Raw genomic sequence first — 16,482 nt, 5'->3', positions numbered from 1 at the left:
GCTCACTGCCGTTCTACGGCAAGCTGCTTCTACTCTTTCAAGTGCCGGCGCCAACTGCGCAGGTAGCCGTCTCCAATATTCGATCGGGGTCTTGGAAGCGTGGGAGCATTTGGTGAAACGGTATGGGCTGGTAGTCGCAGAGGGCCCGACAGAGAGAAAACTAGAAGGCGCCCGCAGGAAGAAATTGGGTTAAAGAGCGTCGCATCCGCGGAAACATGGATTGGGGTAAGCGACCTTTAACGGCAAAGCATAGAAGAAGACTGTGGAAGCGCTGAGACGCGATATTGGATGTGCTGCACTCACACAGCGCGCGACACTTTGAAGCTTTGCGATGCGGGCATCGGCTTGACTTGGAGCGAAGATCATTTACTTCTTCGGGCCTAGCTCATGCCAAGCCGCCAAGCTCCCGCCGCACGAGCGTGTGGAAGCGGCTAGCATGGAACAGACGCGAGAAGCGCCAGGCGCTTAGATGCGCTTGTCAACCTCTGTCATTCCTCCATGTACCGCGCTGCTCTGACCTTAGTCCTCTAAGCAGAGAAAACAGAGTCGGAGACGGCCTGGGTGTCAAAATAGCACACGCATACAACGTCCGAGCTGTTTCCCCATCCTGTTGTAAACGCAGTTACGTCTTAGCTCTTATATATACACTGACCATCCTCGAAAACATCTAACCGGAAGTAACTTGACGACGAAGAATTCTTCACGTTTCCGCCGACGTTAACCTCCGCATTCGGCCCGCCCGTCTAGTCTCGGCTACTGGAAAGAATCATCGAGCATTGTCTGGGCCTTACCTCACCACACATGCATGCGTGCATACCGTTTCGCGTGGCTCTCCAAGTGGCCTCGCCTGACCCAACCTGATGCTCTGACGTACCAAAGCCCATCTCCTACGCCGTGCGAATAGTCCGTAGGCATGCACCCCTTCGCCGTCAGGGTCCAACCTTGTAACGGCCAGATTTCTTCATCTCCTCTGTCCCTATGAGACTTCGCTCAAGGACACCGCCCATCTTCCAGCATGGTTTTCGTCCCCACCTCCCCCTTCCCCAACCCTCATCCCCCCCGCTCTCCCTCCACCCCACTCCAGCCTCTCCGCCAGCATCTCCCACGCCGGCTCCGCCCCTACTCTCCCTACTCCCCTCAACCCCACCGCAACAAACGCGCACAGTTTCTCGAACTGCTCGTGCATCTTCCCCAGCCGCTCCCCAACAGGTCCTCCAGCAATGGGTGCACCTTCCTCCGCTTCAGCCTTGTAGCCGTCTTCGCTGTCGTCGTCTTCTGAGACGGTGTCGTCGTCGGGGGGTGCGGTGGCTTGCCGCTTGCTGAAGCGTCGCTGTGGCCGGACGGATGGTCGTCTGGTGGGTGCGTCGGCCGGCATGTGACGAGCCGAGAGCTGGACCACGATATCCGTAAAGAGGACGCAGAGATCAAGGAGCGAGATGATGGCTTGGTGGATGGGCGCTAGACTCTTCGAAAGAAGGCACTGCGAACGCAGACGATTGCTATAGTCCTCGTGCACGGTGGCCATTGCGTCGATGTCTTCGGCTTCGGCCATGCGTTTGCGCATTGTGGTGGTTGAGGCGTTAAGGACTGTTGCGGTGAGGTAGGCGTGGAGGACGTCGGTGAACCAGAGCATGCGGTACCGGAGGGAGTAGATGAGATGGGTGTGTTTCCCGGGCTCGTGCTGGTGGGAGACACGGAAATCCAGCTTTCGGAGGAGGTACTTGGAGCGGTAGACTTGGAGGAGAAACGTGAAGACGCGCTGGTATGTCTTGAAGGACGTTCTTCGGATGACGTTGGTGATAGACCAGGGAAGCTGCATCCCAAGGTTAACCAGATTCACGTATATCGAGAGAGTAGAAACATACCATGTACTCAATGAAAATGCTTGACAAAGTCTTGATAGAGCGCCGTGGATGTTTCGTACTGGTGACTCTTATTGCTATCGAGTCCTCGTATAGGCAGTCAACGCCACAGAATGTTGTCTTCGCCAGCTCTGTCAATGAGAAACGGTCATTCCACACTCTTCGTCGCCCCTCCAACCTCTCGAATAGCCGATCAGCAAAGGTTTGGAAGATTCTACCATCTCTGGAAAAGTATATGTGTTCCAGCGCGTCCAGTGAACGCCACAAGCCGCATTCTTCGTACAGTCTCTGTCGGAGAGTCAACGATGCTGCGCTGTACTTGCTGCGCATCCAACTCTCGAAGGCTATATCGAAAACCTCAGTGAAAGGAGTAAGTAGCGCAGCAGAATTATGCGAGCAGACAGTATGAAAGTCAAGGCTGGGCTCAACATCGATGCAGAAAGCATCTCTTGTGCCGCCGTGGCCAAGTTCCTTCAAGAAAACGATACTCTTCCCCGTGTTGAACACCTTCCGAACAGCTGGATGCAGGAACTTCGGAGCGTGCAGATTGCCATCTGTGCCATAGCGCAATACAAAGCGTTCGTGCCACAGGGAAGAGGCCTCGCTGCCCTTGTCTGATACGCCGACGAAGAAGATCTGGTCGTCGGTTTCTAGTTCTCCTTGCTCCATCCACTTCCTCACGGGCTTCAAGTACGTCTGGAGACACTCGAAAAACATGTCGGCCATGAACCTGAAAGCATCGGAGTCTCCAGCCATTTGTGCGATGTTTGCACCATCGAACAAAGCCTCGAGATACTTGAAAGCATGCCGGTTAGCGGACCCGTCGACTGCACTGAGCGTGGCCGCCAATGCTTTCAGAGGGTGCGCAAGCGCTTCTATCTCAGAATAAACCTGGATAAGGCTGACAATCACGGGTCCCTCGGGCGCAACAAAGCGCTGCTCAATTTTCGTAACATCCAAATCAATTCCTGTTAGGCGTGCCATGATAGCAGCTTGTAGAGTCTGCAATAGTGACACGGATTGCTTGATGCGGGCCCACTGCCGTAAGCGGTATAGCCGGGCGCCGACATCTTGAAAACTAGTAAGAAGGTGGTGGAAGGTTGCGGGGATTGCGTGCTCTAAGGCATAGCTAGTATTGCAGGTAATGGCACTCGAATCTCCGTCCAGCCGAAAGAGGGACGTTGGCAGTCCACGCAACATAAATAGAACCTCCCGGACGGCTTGTAGCTCGGTAATGGTGACAGTCTCAGACTCGTTCACGAGCTTGCGATGCTTCCAGAACTGTGCCTCATCGATCCCTTGAAGCTCTTTGGAATTCGGTACAATGATGAAGGGATGCGGATCCGGTGCATGTTCCGTATCATCGACGCTGGACGGTGGTGTGGTATATTTCTTGCCAGACCTGACAGGAACTCCTCGTCTCTTCTCATCTTCAGAAGACTCGGCAGCGTAATCAATATCATCCCAAATACCCTCCTCATTCGGCGGATCATCAGCATAGATATCCGCCCACGTCAGCGGCGGAGGAGCTGGTTCGGGCTTCAGTGCTTCCAGGTCCTTCAGGCTAGACTTCTCGACTGGACGGTCCGACAGATTCAAGAACAGCGACAAGATCTCGGGAGTGAATTTGTTGGAAACACCGGCCAGCTGCTCTAGGCGAATACTGAGAGCATCGGCCAGATCATCCCGATTTAGGATGCTGAATTTCTCAACAAGGCCCTCATAGCTGGCTTTGACATCGAACTGGTTCGTTCGAGCATATTGAAGCGTTCTAAAGCTCTTGATCGTTTGATCTTTACATGATCTGAATTGGCGCGGTTTGCTCTACCCTCGCATAAGCGTCGTGCATTGGGATGGATGCTGAAAGACCAACTTCGTTAGAGAGCCCGGTTAAAGAGGTGGCCAGGCTCTCAGCTAAACCAGAAAGGGTGGCAGAATGAGCCATATCCGCTACATGGTCCTCGCTGCCAGTGGTTTGGTGTTGTCTGCCAGAACACGCGCTGTTGGAACACGATGCTCAAAAACGTCACGTGCCCTCGCGTTTAGTTGAGTGAGCATGCCGCGTCAACATCCAGTCCTGGCATTTTGCCCGAGGCCTGATTAAAGGTGCTGCTTTTCTGGATCCATTCATTCGCTGAGTCCTCAAGGAACATAACGACCAGGATCAGCCCAGCGTCACCTTGATCAGCAGCTTCGAACTAAAATCGAACATATCTTCATAACTGCGTTATCTGGCCGGTACATCTGACCTCTATTCTATTCTAACCTCAACCCACCCACCTCCTCGCGCTCTTAAACAGCCTAATCCAAGGCCCAAACTCTCCACCCCACGCCTCCGCCTGCTCCCTCGGAATCCAACTCCCCACATCCGTCAGAACCGTCCGCTCCGGATGCGGCATCAGCGCCAACACCCTCCCATCAGGTGTCCTAACACCCGTGATCCCCTTGGGGCTGCCATTCGGGTTAAACGGATATCTCTCTGTGGGCTTAAGATAGTTATCCACATATCTTAGCGAAACTAGGCCCTGCTCGAACAGTCCGTCCGGGGTTGACGACGCCGCCAGGCCAGACGGGAACGTGGCGCGGCCCTCGCCGTGTGCTGTCACGATTGGGAGAGTGGAGCCGTGCATGCCGTGCAGGAAGACGGACGGCGAGTGATTTGGCGGATCAATGATCTCGACCATGCATACGCGCGCTTCGTACTGTTCGCTGATGTTCCGCTCGAAGGTCGGCCAGGTTCCAGCGCCGGGGATCAGCTCTTTCAGCCGCGAGAGGAATTGGCAACCGTTGCACACGCCAAGGGTGAAGGTGTTCGGGCGCTCGAAGAAGGACTGGAACTCTCGGCGCGTGCTGGGGTGTAGGAGGACGCTTTTTGCCCAGCCCTGTCCGGCGCCGAGGACGTCGCCGTAGGAGAAGCCACCGCAGGCTGCGAGACCCACAAACTCGCTGAGAGATCGCGCGCCACTGAGGATGTCGGTCATGTGGACGTCAATGGCCGAGAAGCCGGCGGATGCGAAGGCGAAGGCCATTTCCGCTTGGCCGTTCACGCCTTCTTCCCTCAGGATCGCGACTTTTGGGCGGGAGGTAAACGCAGCAGAGATGGTTGATGTCAGGGGGAGAATGTTGTCTTTCGGGTTGAAGGTGAGCTTGTACGTCATGCCTGGATCGGAGTCATCTATGATATTCTCGTGTTCTGCGTCGGCAGCAGCGGGATTATCGCGGAGCCGCTGCATCTGGTGTGAGGTGGCCGACCAGCGTTGCTGAAGACTTCGTCGGCTGTTGCGATATACAACGTCAGTGCCTCTGAAAAAGGAGATCTCCTGCTTCGACGCTGGAGGCACGCGGCCGATCTTCTTGATCAGCCCTGGTGGTGGCCCGCAGGTTGCGAAACAGTTCTTGAACTCGTTCTCGTGCTCCTTGCGCACTTGGAACACGGCACCTAGCTCCTCATTGAAGAGCGCTTCCATGAGGTCCTCGACGCTATCGCTGCGGCAAACATCGTCTAGCATGATCTCCAAGCCACAGCGACCGGCAAACATCATCTCGACTAGAGTCGTGAAGAGGCCACCATCTGAACGGTCATGATACGCCAAGACAATGCCAGACTCGTGCAGCTGCTCGACAGCATCGTAGAAGTCTTTGAGCAAGTCCACGTTCCGGACATCAGGCGCTTCGTCGCCGACCTGGCCAAACACTTGCGCCAGCGCTGAACCTCCCATAGCCTTCATTCCTTCTGCAATATCGACGAAGAGTAAAACGGTCTCACCCACGTCCTCCAAGCGCCGCAATGCCGGCGTCCACGTCCTCTTAATCCTATCAACGGGAGCGAAAGCAGTGATAACCAGCGACAGGGGTGCGGTAACCTCCTTGTCTTCCTTCTTCTCCGCGTCTTTCCACCTCATCTTCATGGACATAGAGTCCTTCCCCACGGGGATGCTGACGCCGAGCTTAGGGCACAATTTCATACCGATAGCCTCCACAGCCTCGTACAGATTTGCACCCTCGCCTTCATGGCTGCTCGCAGCCATCCAATTAGCCGAGAGCCGTATCCGCTCCAAGCGATCAGTGATGCTCGCAGCGGCGATGTTCATAAGCGACTCCGCCACTGCCATGCGAGCTGATGCCGCTGGCGATATGAGCGCGAGAGTAGGCTTCTCGCCCAGTGCCATCGCTTCTCCGGTACGAACACCTGCCAGAAGCGATGTTGCTGTTACCGAGACGTCGGCGACGGGTACTTGCCATGGTCCAACCATTTGGTCCCGGGTCACGAGACCGCCTACGCTTCTGTCGCCGATGGTGATCAGGAAGGACTTTGAGCCGACAGAGGGGAGAGCAAGGACTCTGCCCACTGCTTCACTTAGTAGCCCATCTTTCGGCGTCTTCGGAAGGTAGGATGAGAGGCTGCTATCGAAGACCGGTAACTTCAGTTTCCTCGAAGAGACAATCCGCGATGGAATGGGAGGTCTGCCGAACAGCGTGGACATAGGTAGGTCAATGAGCGTCGGAAAGTCTTGCGAGTCTCTGTCAACGAGTACTAGCTTTTTTTCCTGATCCGTTTCCCCTCCTGTCGCTGTCCCTACGACAGAGTAACCGCATCTCTCGCGCTTGCAGATCGATTTGAATGTTTCCAGGGTCTCCGGTGCCACAGCCATGACGTATCGCTCTTGTGCCTCACAGCACCATATCTGAAGCGGGCTCATGCCCCTGTCCGCGTTGTCAACTTCACGCAGCTCGAATTTCGCACCCAGGCCAGCGTCATGTGCCAGTTCCGGTAAAGCGTTGCACAAGCCACCCGCTCCAACATCATGTATGAATAGAATCGGGTTTTCATTGCCCATTGCAGTGCATGTGTTGATGACTTCTTGCGCCCGTCGCTGGACCTCAGCATTGCCCCGCTGTACACTTGCGAAATCGAGGTCAACGGATCCCTCTCCAGATTGGACGCTCGACGCCGCTCCTCCACCTAACCCAATGAGCATCGCCGGGCCGCCGATAACGAGCAGATGCGCGCCTGGCTTCACAAGATCCGCGGTCTTCAGGGCATGCTGCGGTCGTACCGTGCCGACTCCGCCAGCAATCATGATCGGCTTGTGGTAGCCTCTCAGTTCAGTTTTTCTATCATCGACCGGTACCTTTGTGAGCAGCGTACGGAAGTAGCCCGCGGTGCATGGCCTGCCGAATTCATTGTTGAACGCAGCGCCGCCTATCGGCGCTTCGAGCATGATGTCCAGACTCGAAGCGATATGCGCTGGCTTCCCGACATCGCTCATCTCCCATGGCTGCTCGAAGCCGGGGATCAGGAGGTCTGAGACGGAGTAACCCGACAACCCACTCTTCGGCTTGCTTCCCCTGCCGACGGCTCCTTCGTCCCGGATCTCACCGCCAGCGCCAGTCGCTGCTCCTGGGAAGGGCGATACAGCGGTTGGGTGGTTGTGTGTCTCTACCTTGATCAGGTAATGGACCGTCTCCTTAGTTTGATGCCATTCGCCGGTCGCGGTTGTGGGTGCCCAGTAGCTCGCAGTCTCGCCTTGCAGCACCGCCGCATTGTCACTGTACGCACTTACTGTGTACTTTCCATTCTTTTTGTGTGTGTTTTTGATCATTTGAAACAGGGTGTGGGGTTTGCGCATGCCGTCAATGGTCCAGTCAGCGTTAAACTGCTTGTGTCGGCAGTGTTCGGAGTTGACCTGGCTGAACATGAAAAGCTCCACGTCTGTCAGATCCCTCTTGAGAGTCTCCGTACAAGCTTTCACCAGATACTCAATGTCTTCTGGACTGAGCGCCAATCCGAGTTTGCTGTTCGCAGCCTGAAACGCAGCTTTCGGATCGCTTCCCAAATGTACGCGAGCTGCTGGCGCCGGCAGATGTTCTCCGAACATATCGTCTAAGTTTGGTGGGTGCCTGCTTATCGTCTCGGTCATGCGGTCGTGGAGAAGGTCCGCCTGCGGTATAGCCTCATTGTCCAGCTCCTCGTCAAACGTCGCCGCAAAAACCATGCCTCGCTCTGTCCGCTTGACCGAATCCCCAAAGCCACACACATGCGCTATGTTGGTTGCATTGGAGCTCCATGGCGAAATCGTGCCGGCTCGAGGGCATACGTAGAAGAGCAATACAGCAGGGTCTCGCGGATCGCCGTTGCGGTTGATGGCGTCGAGTAGTGTGTGGTATAAACGGTCGTCTGCGGGAGGGGTGTGCCCTTCTTGCAGGAGCCCCCGGAGCGTCCTGATCTCCTCCTCGTGGAGTCGGTGGAAGGGATTGATGTAGTATATCCATGCAGCCCTGACTTCCTTTGCGCCAATGTCTTTAGCAAGTCGCTCGAGGCGAAAGTCGTAGAGCGCGGACCGGCCGGGGATGGCGAAGGAGAGGGTTGGAACGGGCACCATTGTCTAGGTCTTCGTGACAGATAGCGCGTAGGATATGCTATTAGAATTACTGTATTTCGAGATTTTAGTGTCTGTGTGCGCTTGCATTTGGCATCCAGGATGTGTCAACCCTCTATGTAAGCACACGGAGCGTGTTCATAGCGAAGGAAGCCTTCAGTGTCGTGGGCACATTTTACGATGACACAAAAAGTTTACTCGAGTCGCGAACTGGAACGCGGGCTTGGTGGGGCGGGAGTTTCTCGGGCCAGGGTGCCAGAATTTGAAAGTCGAGGGGCAGTCACGTGGCAGAATCTGATGCCGAGACATTCTCGAATGGTCAGCAAGCACTTGATGAATTGAGGAACTGAGGAACTGTAGAAGAGTACCAGGACAACCGAAGAATTGTTCGAAGAACTATCTTATATTGGGGGCATACAGGTTCCGCGCCGCCGCACGCACCAGCCCACTTAGTAATCATCCATGTCTTCGTCCTCGAAGCCAACGGAGTTCTCAGCCCCTGAGGCATCGGGCAGCTCGTCATCAGGATCGGCTGTGCTGTGGTAACGAGCATCTACCCCAGATCCCTCATCATCCACATCCTGCTCAGCCTGGTCTTCTTCAGCGTCCTCCTCAGCGGCAGTCCGCCTGGCCCCGTGCTTCTTCTTGGGACGCTTCGTACTGTTCTCGCGAGCGCCGTCGCCGTCCAGTGCGTCGTCGAGGATTTCCTCGATCTCAACGTCTGAATCTTCCTCCTCGGCTTGCTGCACTTCGCGTGGACCTTCCTCGGTTGCGTCTATTTCGTCTTCCTCGGAATCTGCGGCACCACCAATCACATCAGCGCTGCCTTCTCCGCGAGCTGCTGCGGCTTCTGGCGTCTCTGGAGCTGCCTCGTCATGATGCCCCAGGACTTTGTTCTCGTGCAGCCGCGTTCTCTTGGTACGCTGCTGAGTTGAGTGGAAGCCTGTTGCGCTGGTACGTATCTCAGAGGCCAGATAAAACTCGTGCGTCGTAGTGTTTCCTCTTCGGCTGAAATACGCTGCGCTCATGTTGCTCCTGTCGATGATGTCCGGCAAGCTCATGAACTTTTCATAGTACGCGTCGTCCGGTGTACCACCTTCCAGCATGGTCTTTACTTTATCTCTCATGAAGATTCTGGCTTTTGCCCAAGTTCCATTGTGGTACCAGCCGTCATGTTGAGCCTGGGAATCGGTTAGCTTCGCCGAAACAAGATCAAGGGAGGAGATCCTACATCACACTGCGTTCGGAGGTTATCGGTGTCGAGGAGGCGGCGGACCAAGGGATCCGTGATGTCGCACACCTGCCAGATTTTGCCGTCCGGTATGACTCTTTTGCCATCGAAGATATGGCTTGTCTTGTCGTTAGGAAGATTGATCCACCGGACCCTGCCGCCACCCAGATCCTTGACCACCGTGGCGTTGGATGGATCATCCGGATTAGCCGTGATCTTGAAGACCAGCGTCTGATAGATTCGGTACTTTGGATCCGATCTCGGATCCAGCCCGTACGGAATCATGGCGTTAGACCATGGCCCGTCTTTGAAGGAGTAGAACACATATGGGTAAACGAGCTTCAGATTATCTCTCTGATTGCGAGGAAACTGGTTGTGCAGCGCACGACGTGTCCATATCGGTCGTTCTGAGGTCACCTTCGCACGAAGCTCACGAAGAGTCTTGCTGAGTGACTTCTCAAGCTTGGCCTCCGGTTCGAGCGGATTTAATGGGCCGGAGAGTACCGGTGTCTGGTTCCAGGCGCAAGTGCCTACCATCGTGCGGTGCAGTCTGCCATAGAGATGGGTTACAGTCAAGCGGCCGGCATCATCTTTACTAAATTTGACGAACGGGTTCTGGCGGTATCTACTCAACTAGATTAGTGATTTGTCGGAGCTGGCAGCTGTGTGAGCTTACCCGTAATCGAATGGAATCGTCAACGGACTGAATACTGCTGGAGGCCCCACATCGACGGCCGGCCGCATGCCCTTCTCGAGGTTAATGTCGAAATTCTTGAGACTCTCATCTAGTCGGCGCGTATCAGTACATGGTAGAGCTGTTGACTAGGGTCTGACGCACAGTCAAATGCTAAGATAGACTGGCGCATGTTCTCCATCAAAGGGTCCGTCGATGCAGCATATTGAAAGTCGGGAAGGTCTGATAGCATTAGCCAGCGAGCAGTTACAGATTCTCATGTGGTACTGACAGCGGAATCGATGGGTCTCAGTAATCAGGCCTACTGGCTCGACGCTGTAACTTGTCGGGTTATCACGCATACATTGAAGCAGCAGCTCAGCATCCACATCCCTTGGCGTTGTGCCTCCATTAACTTCGAATTCATCCAGAAATGGTCCTGATGATCCCCGTTTTCGTTTTCGACCGGTCAGTTTCGGCACGCTGACTTTGAGCAGAAGGCTCTTAGTTTTGACTTGGCTCGACGAGATCGGTTTAGCTGAAGGATCCCCAGGCCGAAGAGATATTGAAATGTTCCTCTTCGGTTGTTTCAACCTCAGGAACTATACCAGTGTTAGTAAGCTTGATGCTGTAGTGGATATCAGAAACACTCACACGGTCGAGCTGTACCTCGCCGCCAGACGACTTGATGCCATTATCGATATTCCGGACTATACACGGATGCTCTATACTTACGACAGGCTCGCAAGGCACATTGTACCATGGGGAGGCCCGCTTAACGGATGACTCCATCCTATACGAGTCCGTCACAAGTGATTCGCTGAGCAATAGAGGCGCAGTTGCCTGACAGCGACAGAGCACGTAGGTAAGCAGAACTTCTCCCTCACTCTGCCTGCTAGTTAGGTAGTCTTCCGAGACGAGGAGCGTTCTACTCTACAGGTCGCTCAGGGTTCGTCAGCGGAAGCATGCGGCGGGAACCCTGGCCGCTTCGCGTCAGGCGTCAGGCGTCGAGGTCTAGCCCTGCTCGTGGACGATCCATGAGACCTGTACTCTAAACTCGGCGAGGCACTTCACGAGCTGGAACCTTGCTACTGGTGACTTTTGTCTTGTAACTTTGTATCTCTGTATCTCTGTATCTCTGTATCTTTGTATCTTTGTATCTTGTGCTCGTAGCAGCCCCGCAAAGGTTGGCGTCGTGCACGGACTCGCCTGGTGGTTGCAGCGCCTGGAGCGTCGACGATGCACGACCTCCTCAAGTCGAAGCTGTAAGCAGAGTCCAGCAGCCGCCTGCCCATCACTACTCCCCCTCCCCACGACCTGTCCATTGCCTTCACATCCTCTCTACATCTACACGACCGAAGACACCTCCCACCCGGCATCCCGCCGCCAAAGCGGGGCGCGGCCACGCATCCACGCATCCTCGCATCCTCGCATCCACGCCAGATCTGACCTGTCTCTTGGCGCAGCAACCCGTCCTCGCAAAACGCCCGTAAACACGCTCAATCGCCCGAACCTACGACCGACTTCAATGCTCGCTTGAAAACGCCGCCTCCCTCCCGATATCAGCAGCCACGCTAGCACCAGCTGGTTTTTGCTGCTCCCCTTCCTTGGCAGATTGCAGCCTCCGCTGAAGGTCTCGACCGAGAGAGCGAACCATCGAGTGCCGCTCCTGCCACACGGGCAACCGCTCAAGCTGGAGCTTGTTCGCAGCTTGCAATTATGAAAGGCTTTAGACAGAGAGTTGTAAGCACAGCCCCAGCCCTATCATCTTCACTTTTCCCCGGCTAGACTTGCCTTCACCCTCCCAGTCGTCCCCTTAGCTTGTGATGGATAACTAAAGAAGAATTGCTGAACAACAGCACGAACAGCTATCGCGCGCAAAAGACTCCGGCAAGTCCTCCAAGAACAAGAAAGAGGGCACATCTGGCACCTCATCACCCTCCCATGGCGGTTCCTCGACGCACTCACCTGCCACATCTGCTCACGCAACGCCTACCTCGTCCACAACCCAGCTAGTCGATCCCCGCAATAAGCCTCTTCCAGGGAACGAAGGAAGCACTGGTGGAGCTTCGCATGCGAACTCAGCACATCCCGCTCAGCCTGGGTTACCAAGCTCCTTGACTTCCGGCCACCCGTACATGCCACAGCCGCCAAGCACGATGAGTTCGGGAGGTGCCGGTACGCCTGCTCCAGGTACGCCGCATAGACCGGGCGGGGGTCATTTACCACCTTCGGTGGTTGTGTCGTCAACTGCGCCGGTAAGTCCATCACGGGTCTGCTGTGAAAATGCGGCTCTTCCCCTAGATCCACTACAAGCGAATATTTTGAGAGAGATGCTGATGGCCGTTATCAAGCATATTCCTCCTCCAGGAGCCGCCGAGACCATGCCAGGTGATCTGGCGCCTCCGTCAAAGGGCGGCCAAAAGTCGCTTCTGTTTGATCGTCTACAATCCACCCCGAAAGATGTACCAGACGGCTTGCGAACGCCGAAACGCCAACATTCATCCAGATTCGACATCTCCGATCAACGACAACGGGAATTGGAGAAACTGCCGGGCTTCCACGAAGTCGCGCCCCAAAAGCGTCAGGAGCTGTTCATGCAAAAGATCGATCAATGCAATATCATCTTCGATTTCAATGACGCCAGTGGGGACATGAAATCGAAAGAGATCAAACGTCTGGCTTTGCACGAGCTCCTGGACTACGTGGCGAACAACAGGCAGGTCATTACAGAACCGATGTACCCTCGGGTTGTGGAGATGTTTTCGAAGAATCTGTTTCGGCCTATTCCCCCACCAGTAAATCCACAAGGCGAAGCCTTCGATCCAGAGGAGGATGAACCGGTTCTCGAGGTTGCCTGGCCGCACATTCAGGTTGTGTACGAGTTCTTCCTTCGCTTCATTGAGAGTCAGGACTTCAACACCAACATCGCGAAGCAATACATAGATCATGGGTTTGTGTTACAGGTGAGAACCCACAAGATGCTGGTATAATGGTCTCATCGCTAACTGCGGCAGCTCCTGGAGCTATTCGACTCGGAAGACCCGAGGGAGCGGGATTTCTTGAAGACTACGTTGCACAGGATCTACGGCAAATTCCTCAACCTTCGCTCGTACATTCGGCGATCGATCAACAACGTCTTCTTCCAGTTCATCTACGAGACCGAACGCTTCAACGGAATTGCGGAGCTGTTAGAAATCCTTGGTTCGATCATCAACGGATTTGCCTTGCCGCTAAAAGAAGAGCACAAGCTTTTCCTTACTCGTGTGCTCATTCCGCTGCACAAAGTCAAAAGCCTCAGCATGTACCATCCGCAGCTGGCATACTGCATTGTGCAGTTCTTAGAAAAGGACGCGGCATTGACAGAAGAGGTAAAACCGGCGCCTGGTATATTTTGGCACAAGCTAACTAGACGTAGGTTGTTCTGGGTCTGCTACGATACTGGCCAAAGGTCAATAGCACGAAGGAGGTCATGTTCTTGAACGAGGTGGAAGATATCTTCGAGGTTATGGACCCTGCAGAATTCGCGAAGGTGCAAGAACCGCTGTTTAACCAGCTGGCCAAGTCGGTCGCTAGCCCGCATTTCCAGGTGTGTCACAGCCGTAGCGAAATTGTTATGCCCTAGGCTCACCGTTTTGCAGGTTGCGGAGCGAGCGCTGTACTTCTGGAATAACGAATACTTCTGTAACCTTGTGAGCGACAACGTGGAGGTTATCCTGCCAATCATGTTTGCGCCGCTCTATGAGAACTCAAAAGGACACTGGAACCGGTAAGCACCTACCTTGTGTCTTTTCAGCACACGCTCACAGGTCATAGCACAATCCATGGCATGGTCTACAACGCGATGAAGCTTTTCATGGAAGTCAATCCGCAGCTGTTCGATGAGTGTTCACATGAGTATGCCGAGTCGCAGACCAATGCAGAACAGAGGCAACAAACACGGCAGACCCGGTGGGATAAGCTTGCTGAGCTGGCCAAAGCACGGCAGAACGGGAGGATCGAGAACCCGAAGCTACCTGCAACGACCAACACAGGGTCGAAGGTGACCTCGCCGCTGAGCGCAGATGACACGGATCCTCTAAGTCAGGACAGCCAGCGACGGCTGGAGGCGCTGCGTTTGCAGGACGATACCATGGCAGGAAGGGATCGAAGACCAAAGGAACACGAGCGGCAGACTTCGGTACGTTAGTCAAACGAACTGGATATCGTCCCGGCCATGGATTGGAAAGCTTGTATCACTTCTTCTATATATCATTCCCTCGTAGAGATCCTCGTCTCGATCTTCAAGTTTCATTACCCTTCCACGTGGCCAAATATCTGAACAAGGCGTCCTGACATTGGCTTCGTTTGTTCTCAGCAGAGGCGCAGCAACGCGACATCCGATGACCCTAGTAGACGGACTTCAGGCCGGCCAAGAACCAATAGCCGTCCGGATTCTGCTAGTGGCGTCTCGTCTCCGAAAGGGCCTTCACGCAGCAACTCGGGCAACGCCGTTGCAAGGGCTGCGCCCAGCGGATAGATATGGACCCAGCGTTCCTTCTTGTCGTCGCCAGCTCACCTGCAGTCTGGTGCTGTACTTGTCCACTCCCCCTCACCTCGTCGCACCTCGTCGGAGTTCGCACTGTTCGGCGTCGGTGCTCCCCCAGGACTTCCCAGTGCATACCCTTCGATTCTTTCCTCTGCTCTTCACGTATCCGCTTGGGCTAAGGCCGGCGAAGCTGTGCAAACTGCTGCCGGGCATCTCCATTGGGATGCCGCTAGAGCTTGCTTGTCCTCTTCTCTACAGCAAACGTCTTCGTCGATTAAGGGTTGGCGTCTGCAGGCATGAGCGAACTCGGGCAAGCGAAGTTCTGCGTGAGGGTTGTTTTGATAGATGGGCTTTGTCGGGTTTGAGCGTCTGCGGAACTCTACCATTCCATTCGTCATAAAAGCATCCTAGCCCCCTACTCTGACTTGACTATGTTTACCTCATCGTCTGCTGGAGACATTCACGTGACTCCAAAACGCTCGACTTGCTGAGGACCTCGGCCGCGCGGTCGCAACGACTGCCCAATTCGGTCACGATGGCTTCGCTCATGCCACACCAACCCTCAATCCCTTTCACGAGATTCAACTCTCGAAGCCGAGGTACTCGGGGACGTCGCATAGCCCAATACATCCGCAAGCAATAAGCAGCACAACCAGTGATGAAGCCAAAAAGCGCGAAAACGGTTGGGGCTTGGCGCGATGACAGTCGGCGCGAATGCGTCTCCAATCTCCGACCGCCCCTGAAGTTTTTGGTCATACAAACTTTACCGGTAGGCCACTTCTCCGCAAAACCGACTTGCGCAAGTCCTTTACAAGTCCCAACCCCCGGTTTTCTTCAAGTCGCTCCTTTGACACCCATTGCCTCCTTCACTTAGAGCAGTTGCTTCTACCGCTTCCCTGGCTTAGATTCCGACAAAGAAACCGCTGTACGCTTACTTCGAACTCGCCGCGACCTTTCCGGCGGCATCCGCGTCGCAAACACCTACCTATACCACAACATGTCGAAGCCCTCCTGGATCCAATATGGCGTGCCGACGCTCGACCGCCCATTTGGCCTGCAGCTGTGGCCCATCTTCGAGAAAGCGTTCGAATCCGTCAAAGGCTACAAGCCGCAAGACTTCCGATTTGTGCCTGGGGAGACGCCCATGTCGACGCTGAAAGCGACCGCGACCATGTTGATAACATACTACATTGTAATATTTGCCGGGAGGGAGGTCATGCGGAGTCGCCCGGCGTACTCGCTGAACGGGCTGTTCAAGATTCACAATTTCTACCTTACGGCGATCAGCGGTGTCTTGCTGGCGTTGTTTGCGGAGCAGTTGATACCGGAGCTGTGGAGGAATGGCGTCTTTCACGCTATCTGCAATCATGAGGGCGGGTGGACGGATAAGTTGGTTGTTCTATACTACGTAGGTTTTTGCGCTCAATGGTACTGGAGGTAATACTCACAGTATACGCAGCTGAATTACCTCACTAAATACCTCGAGCTGATAGACACCTGCTTCCTCTTCCTCAAGAAGAAGCCTCTGAGTATGCAACTCCCAATATGCCATGCGCGATTACTCACTGACTCTCCTCAGCCTTCCTCCATACCTACCACCACGGCGCAACCGCACTGCTCTGCTACACCCAGCTCATCGGCCACACCTCCGTCTCCTGGGTGCCCATCACGCTAAACCTCATGGTCCACGTCGTCATGTACTGGTACTACTTCCAGTCCGCGCGCGGCATCCGCATCTGGTGGAAGCAATACATCACCATGATGCAGATCATCCAATTCGTGCTTGATCTCGGTAAGCCCCCCCCCCC

The 16,482-nt window shown here is 54.8% G+C and overlaps 4 protein-coding genes across 4 annotated transcripts in view; 2 read left to right on the top strand and 2 right to left on the bottom strand.

Moving 5' to 3' along the window:
• Window positions 1–976: 976 nt before the first annotated feature.
• W97_02168 (uncharacterized protein) lies at window positions 977–8,245 on the bottom strand (the record flags this gene model as incomplete). Its single annotated transcript, XM_007780069.1, has 3 exons — window positions 977–1,813; window positions 1,866–3,605; window positions 4,139–8,245. The coding sequence occupies 3 exons, from the start codon at window positions 8,243–8,245 to the stop codon at window positions 977–979; spliced, it is 6,684 nt and encodes a 2,227-aa protein (XP_007778259.1).
• Window positions 8,246–8,691: 446 nt separating this feature from the next.
• On the bottom strand, window positions 8,692–10,938 carry W97_02167 (uncharacterized protein; the record flags this gene model as incomplete). The annotated part of the gene is made up of 6 exons (XM_007780068.1): window positions 8,692–9,423; window positions 9,474–10,098; window positions 10,150–10,258; window positions 10,312–10,389; window positions 10,439–10,724; window positions 10,801–10,938. 6 exons carry the CDS (start codon window positions 10,936–10,938, stop codon window positions 8,692–8,694), a joined length of 1,968 nt encoding a protein of 655 aa, XP_007778258.1.
• Window positions 10,939–11,865: 927 nt separating this feature from the next.
• On the top strand, window positions 11,866–14,335 carry W97_02166 (uncharacterized protein; the record flags this gene model as incomplete). Its single annotated transcript, XM_007780067.1, has 7 exons — window positions 11,866–11,889; window positions 12,015–12,404; window positions 12,501–13,112; window positions 13,164–13,517; window positions 13,565–13,735; window positions 13,788–13,915; window positions 13,963–14,335. The coding sequence occupies 7 exons, from the start codon at window positions 11,866–11,868 to the stop codon at window positions 14,333–14,335; spliced, it is 2,052 nt and encodes a 683-aa protein (XP_007778257.1).
• A 1,336-nt stretch (window positions 14,336–15,671) lies between these two features.
• Window positions 15,672–16,482, top strand: part of W97_02165 (fatty acid elongase 3) — a gene marked incomplete at both ends in the record, with an annotated part of 1,291 nt that continues 480 nt past the window's right edge. The window contains 3 exons of the mRNA XM_007780066.1: window positions 15,672–16,082; window positions 16,134–16,203; window positions 16,254–16,466. Coding sequence (XP_007778256.1) covers window positions 15,672–16,082; window positions 16,134–16,203; window positions 16,254–16,466 — 694 coding nt within the window. The remainder of the gene's footprint in view (window positions 16,083–16,133; window positions 16,204–16,253; window positions 16,467–16,482) is intronic.

The sequence above is a fragment of the Coniosporium apollinis genome, assembly GCF_000281105.1.
Source record: "Coniosporium apollinis CBS 100218 chromosome Unknown supercont1.8, whole genome shotgun sequence".
NCBI lineage: Eukaryota > Fungi > Ascomycota > Dothideomycetes > Coniosporium > Coniosporium apollinis.
Note: the sequence above shows the minus strand (reverse complement) of the source record. Positions and strands in the feature narration are given on the sequence as shown.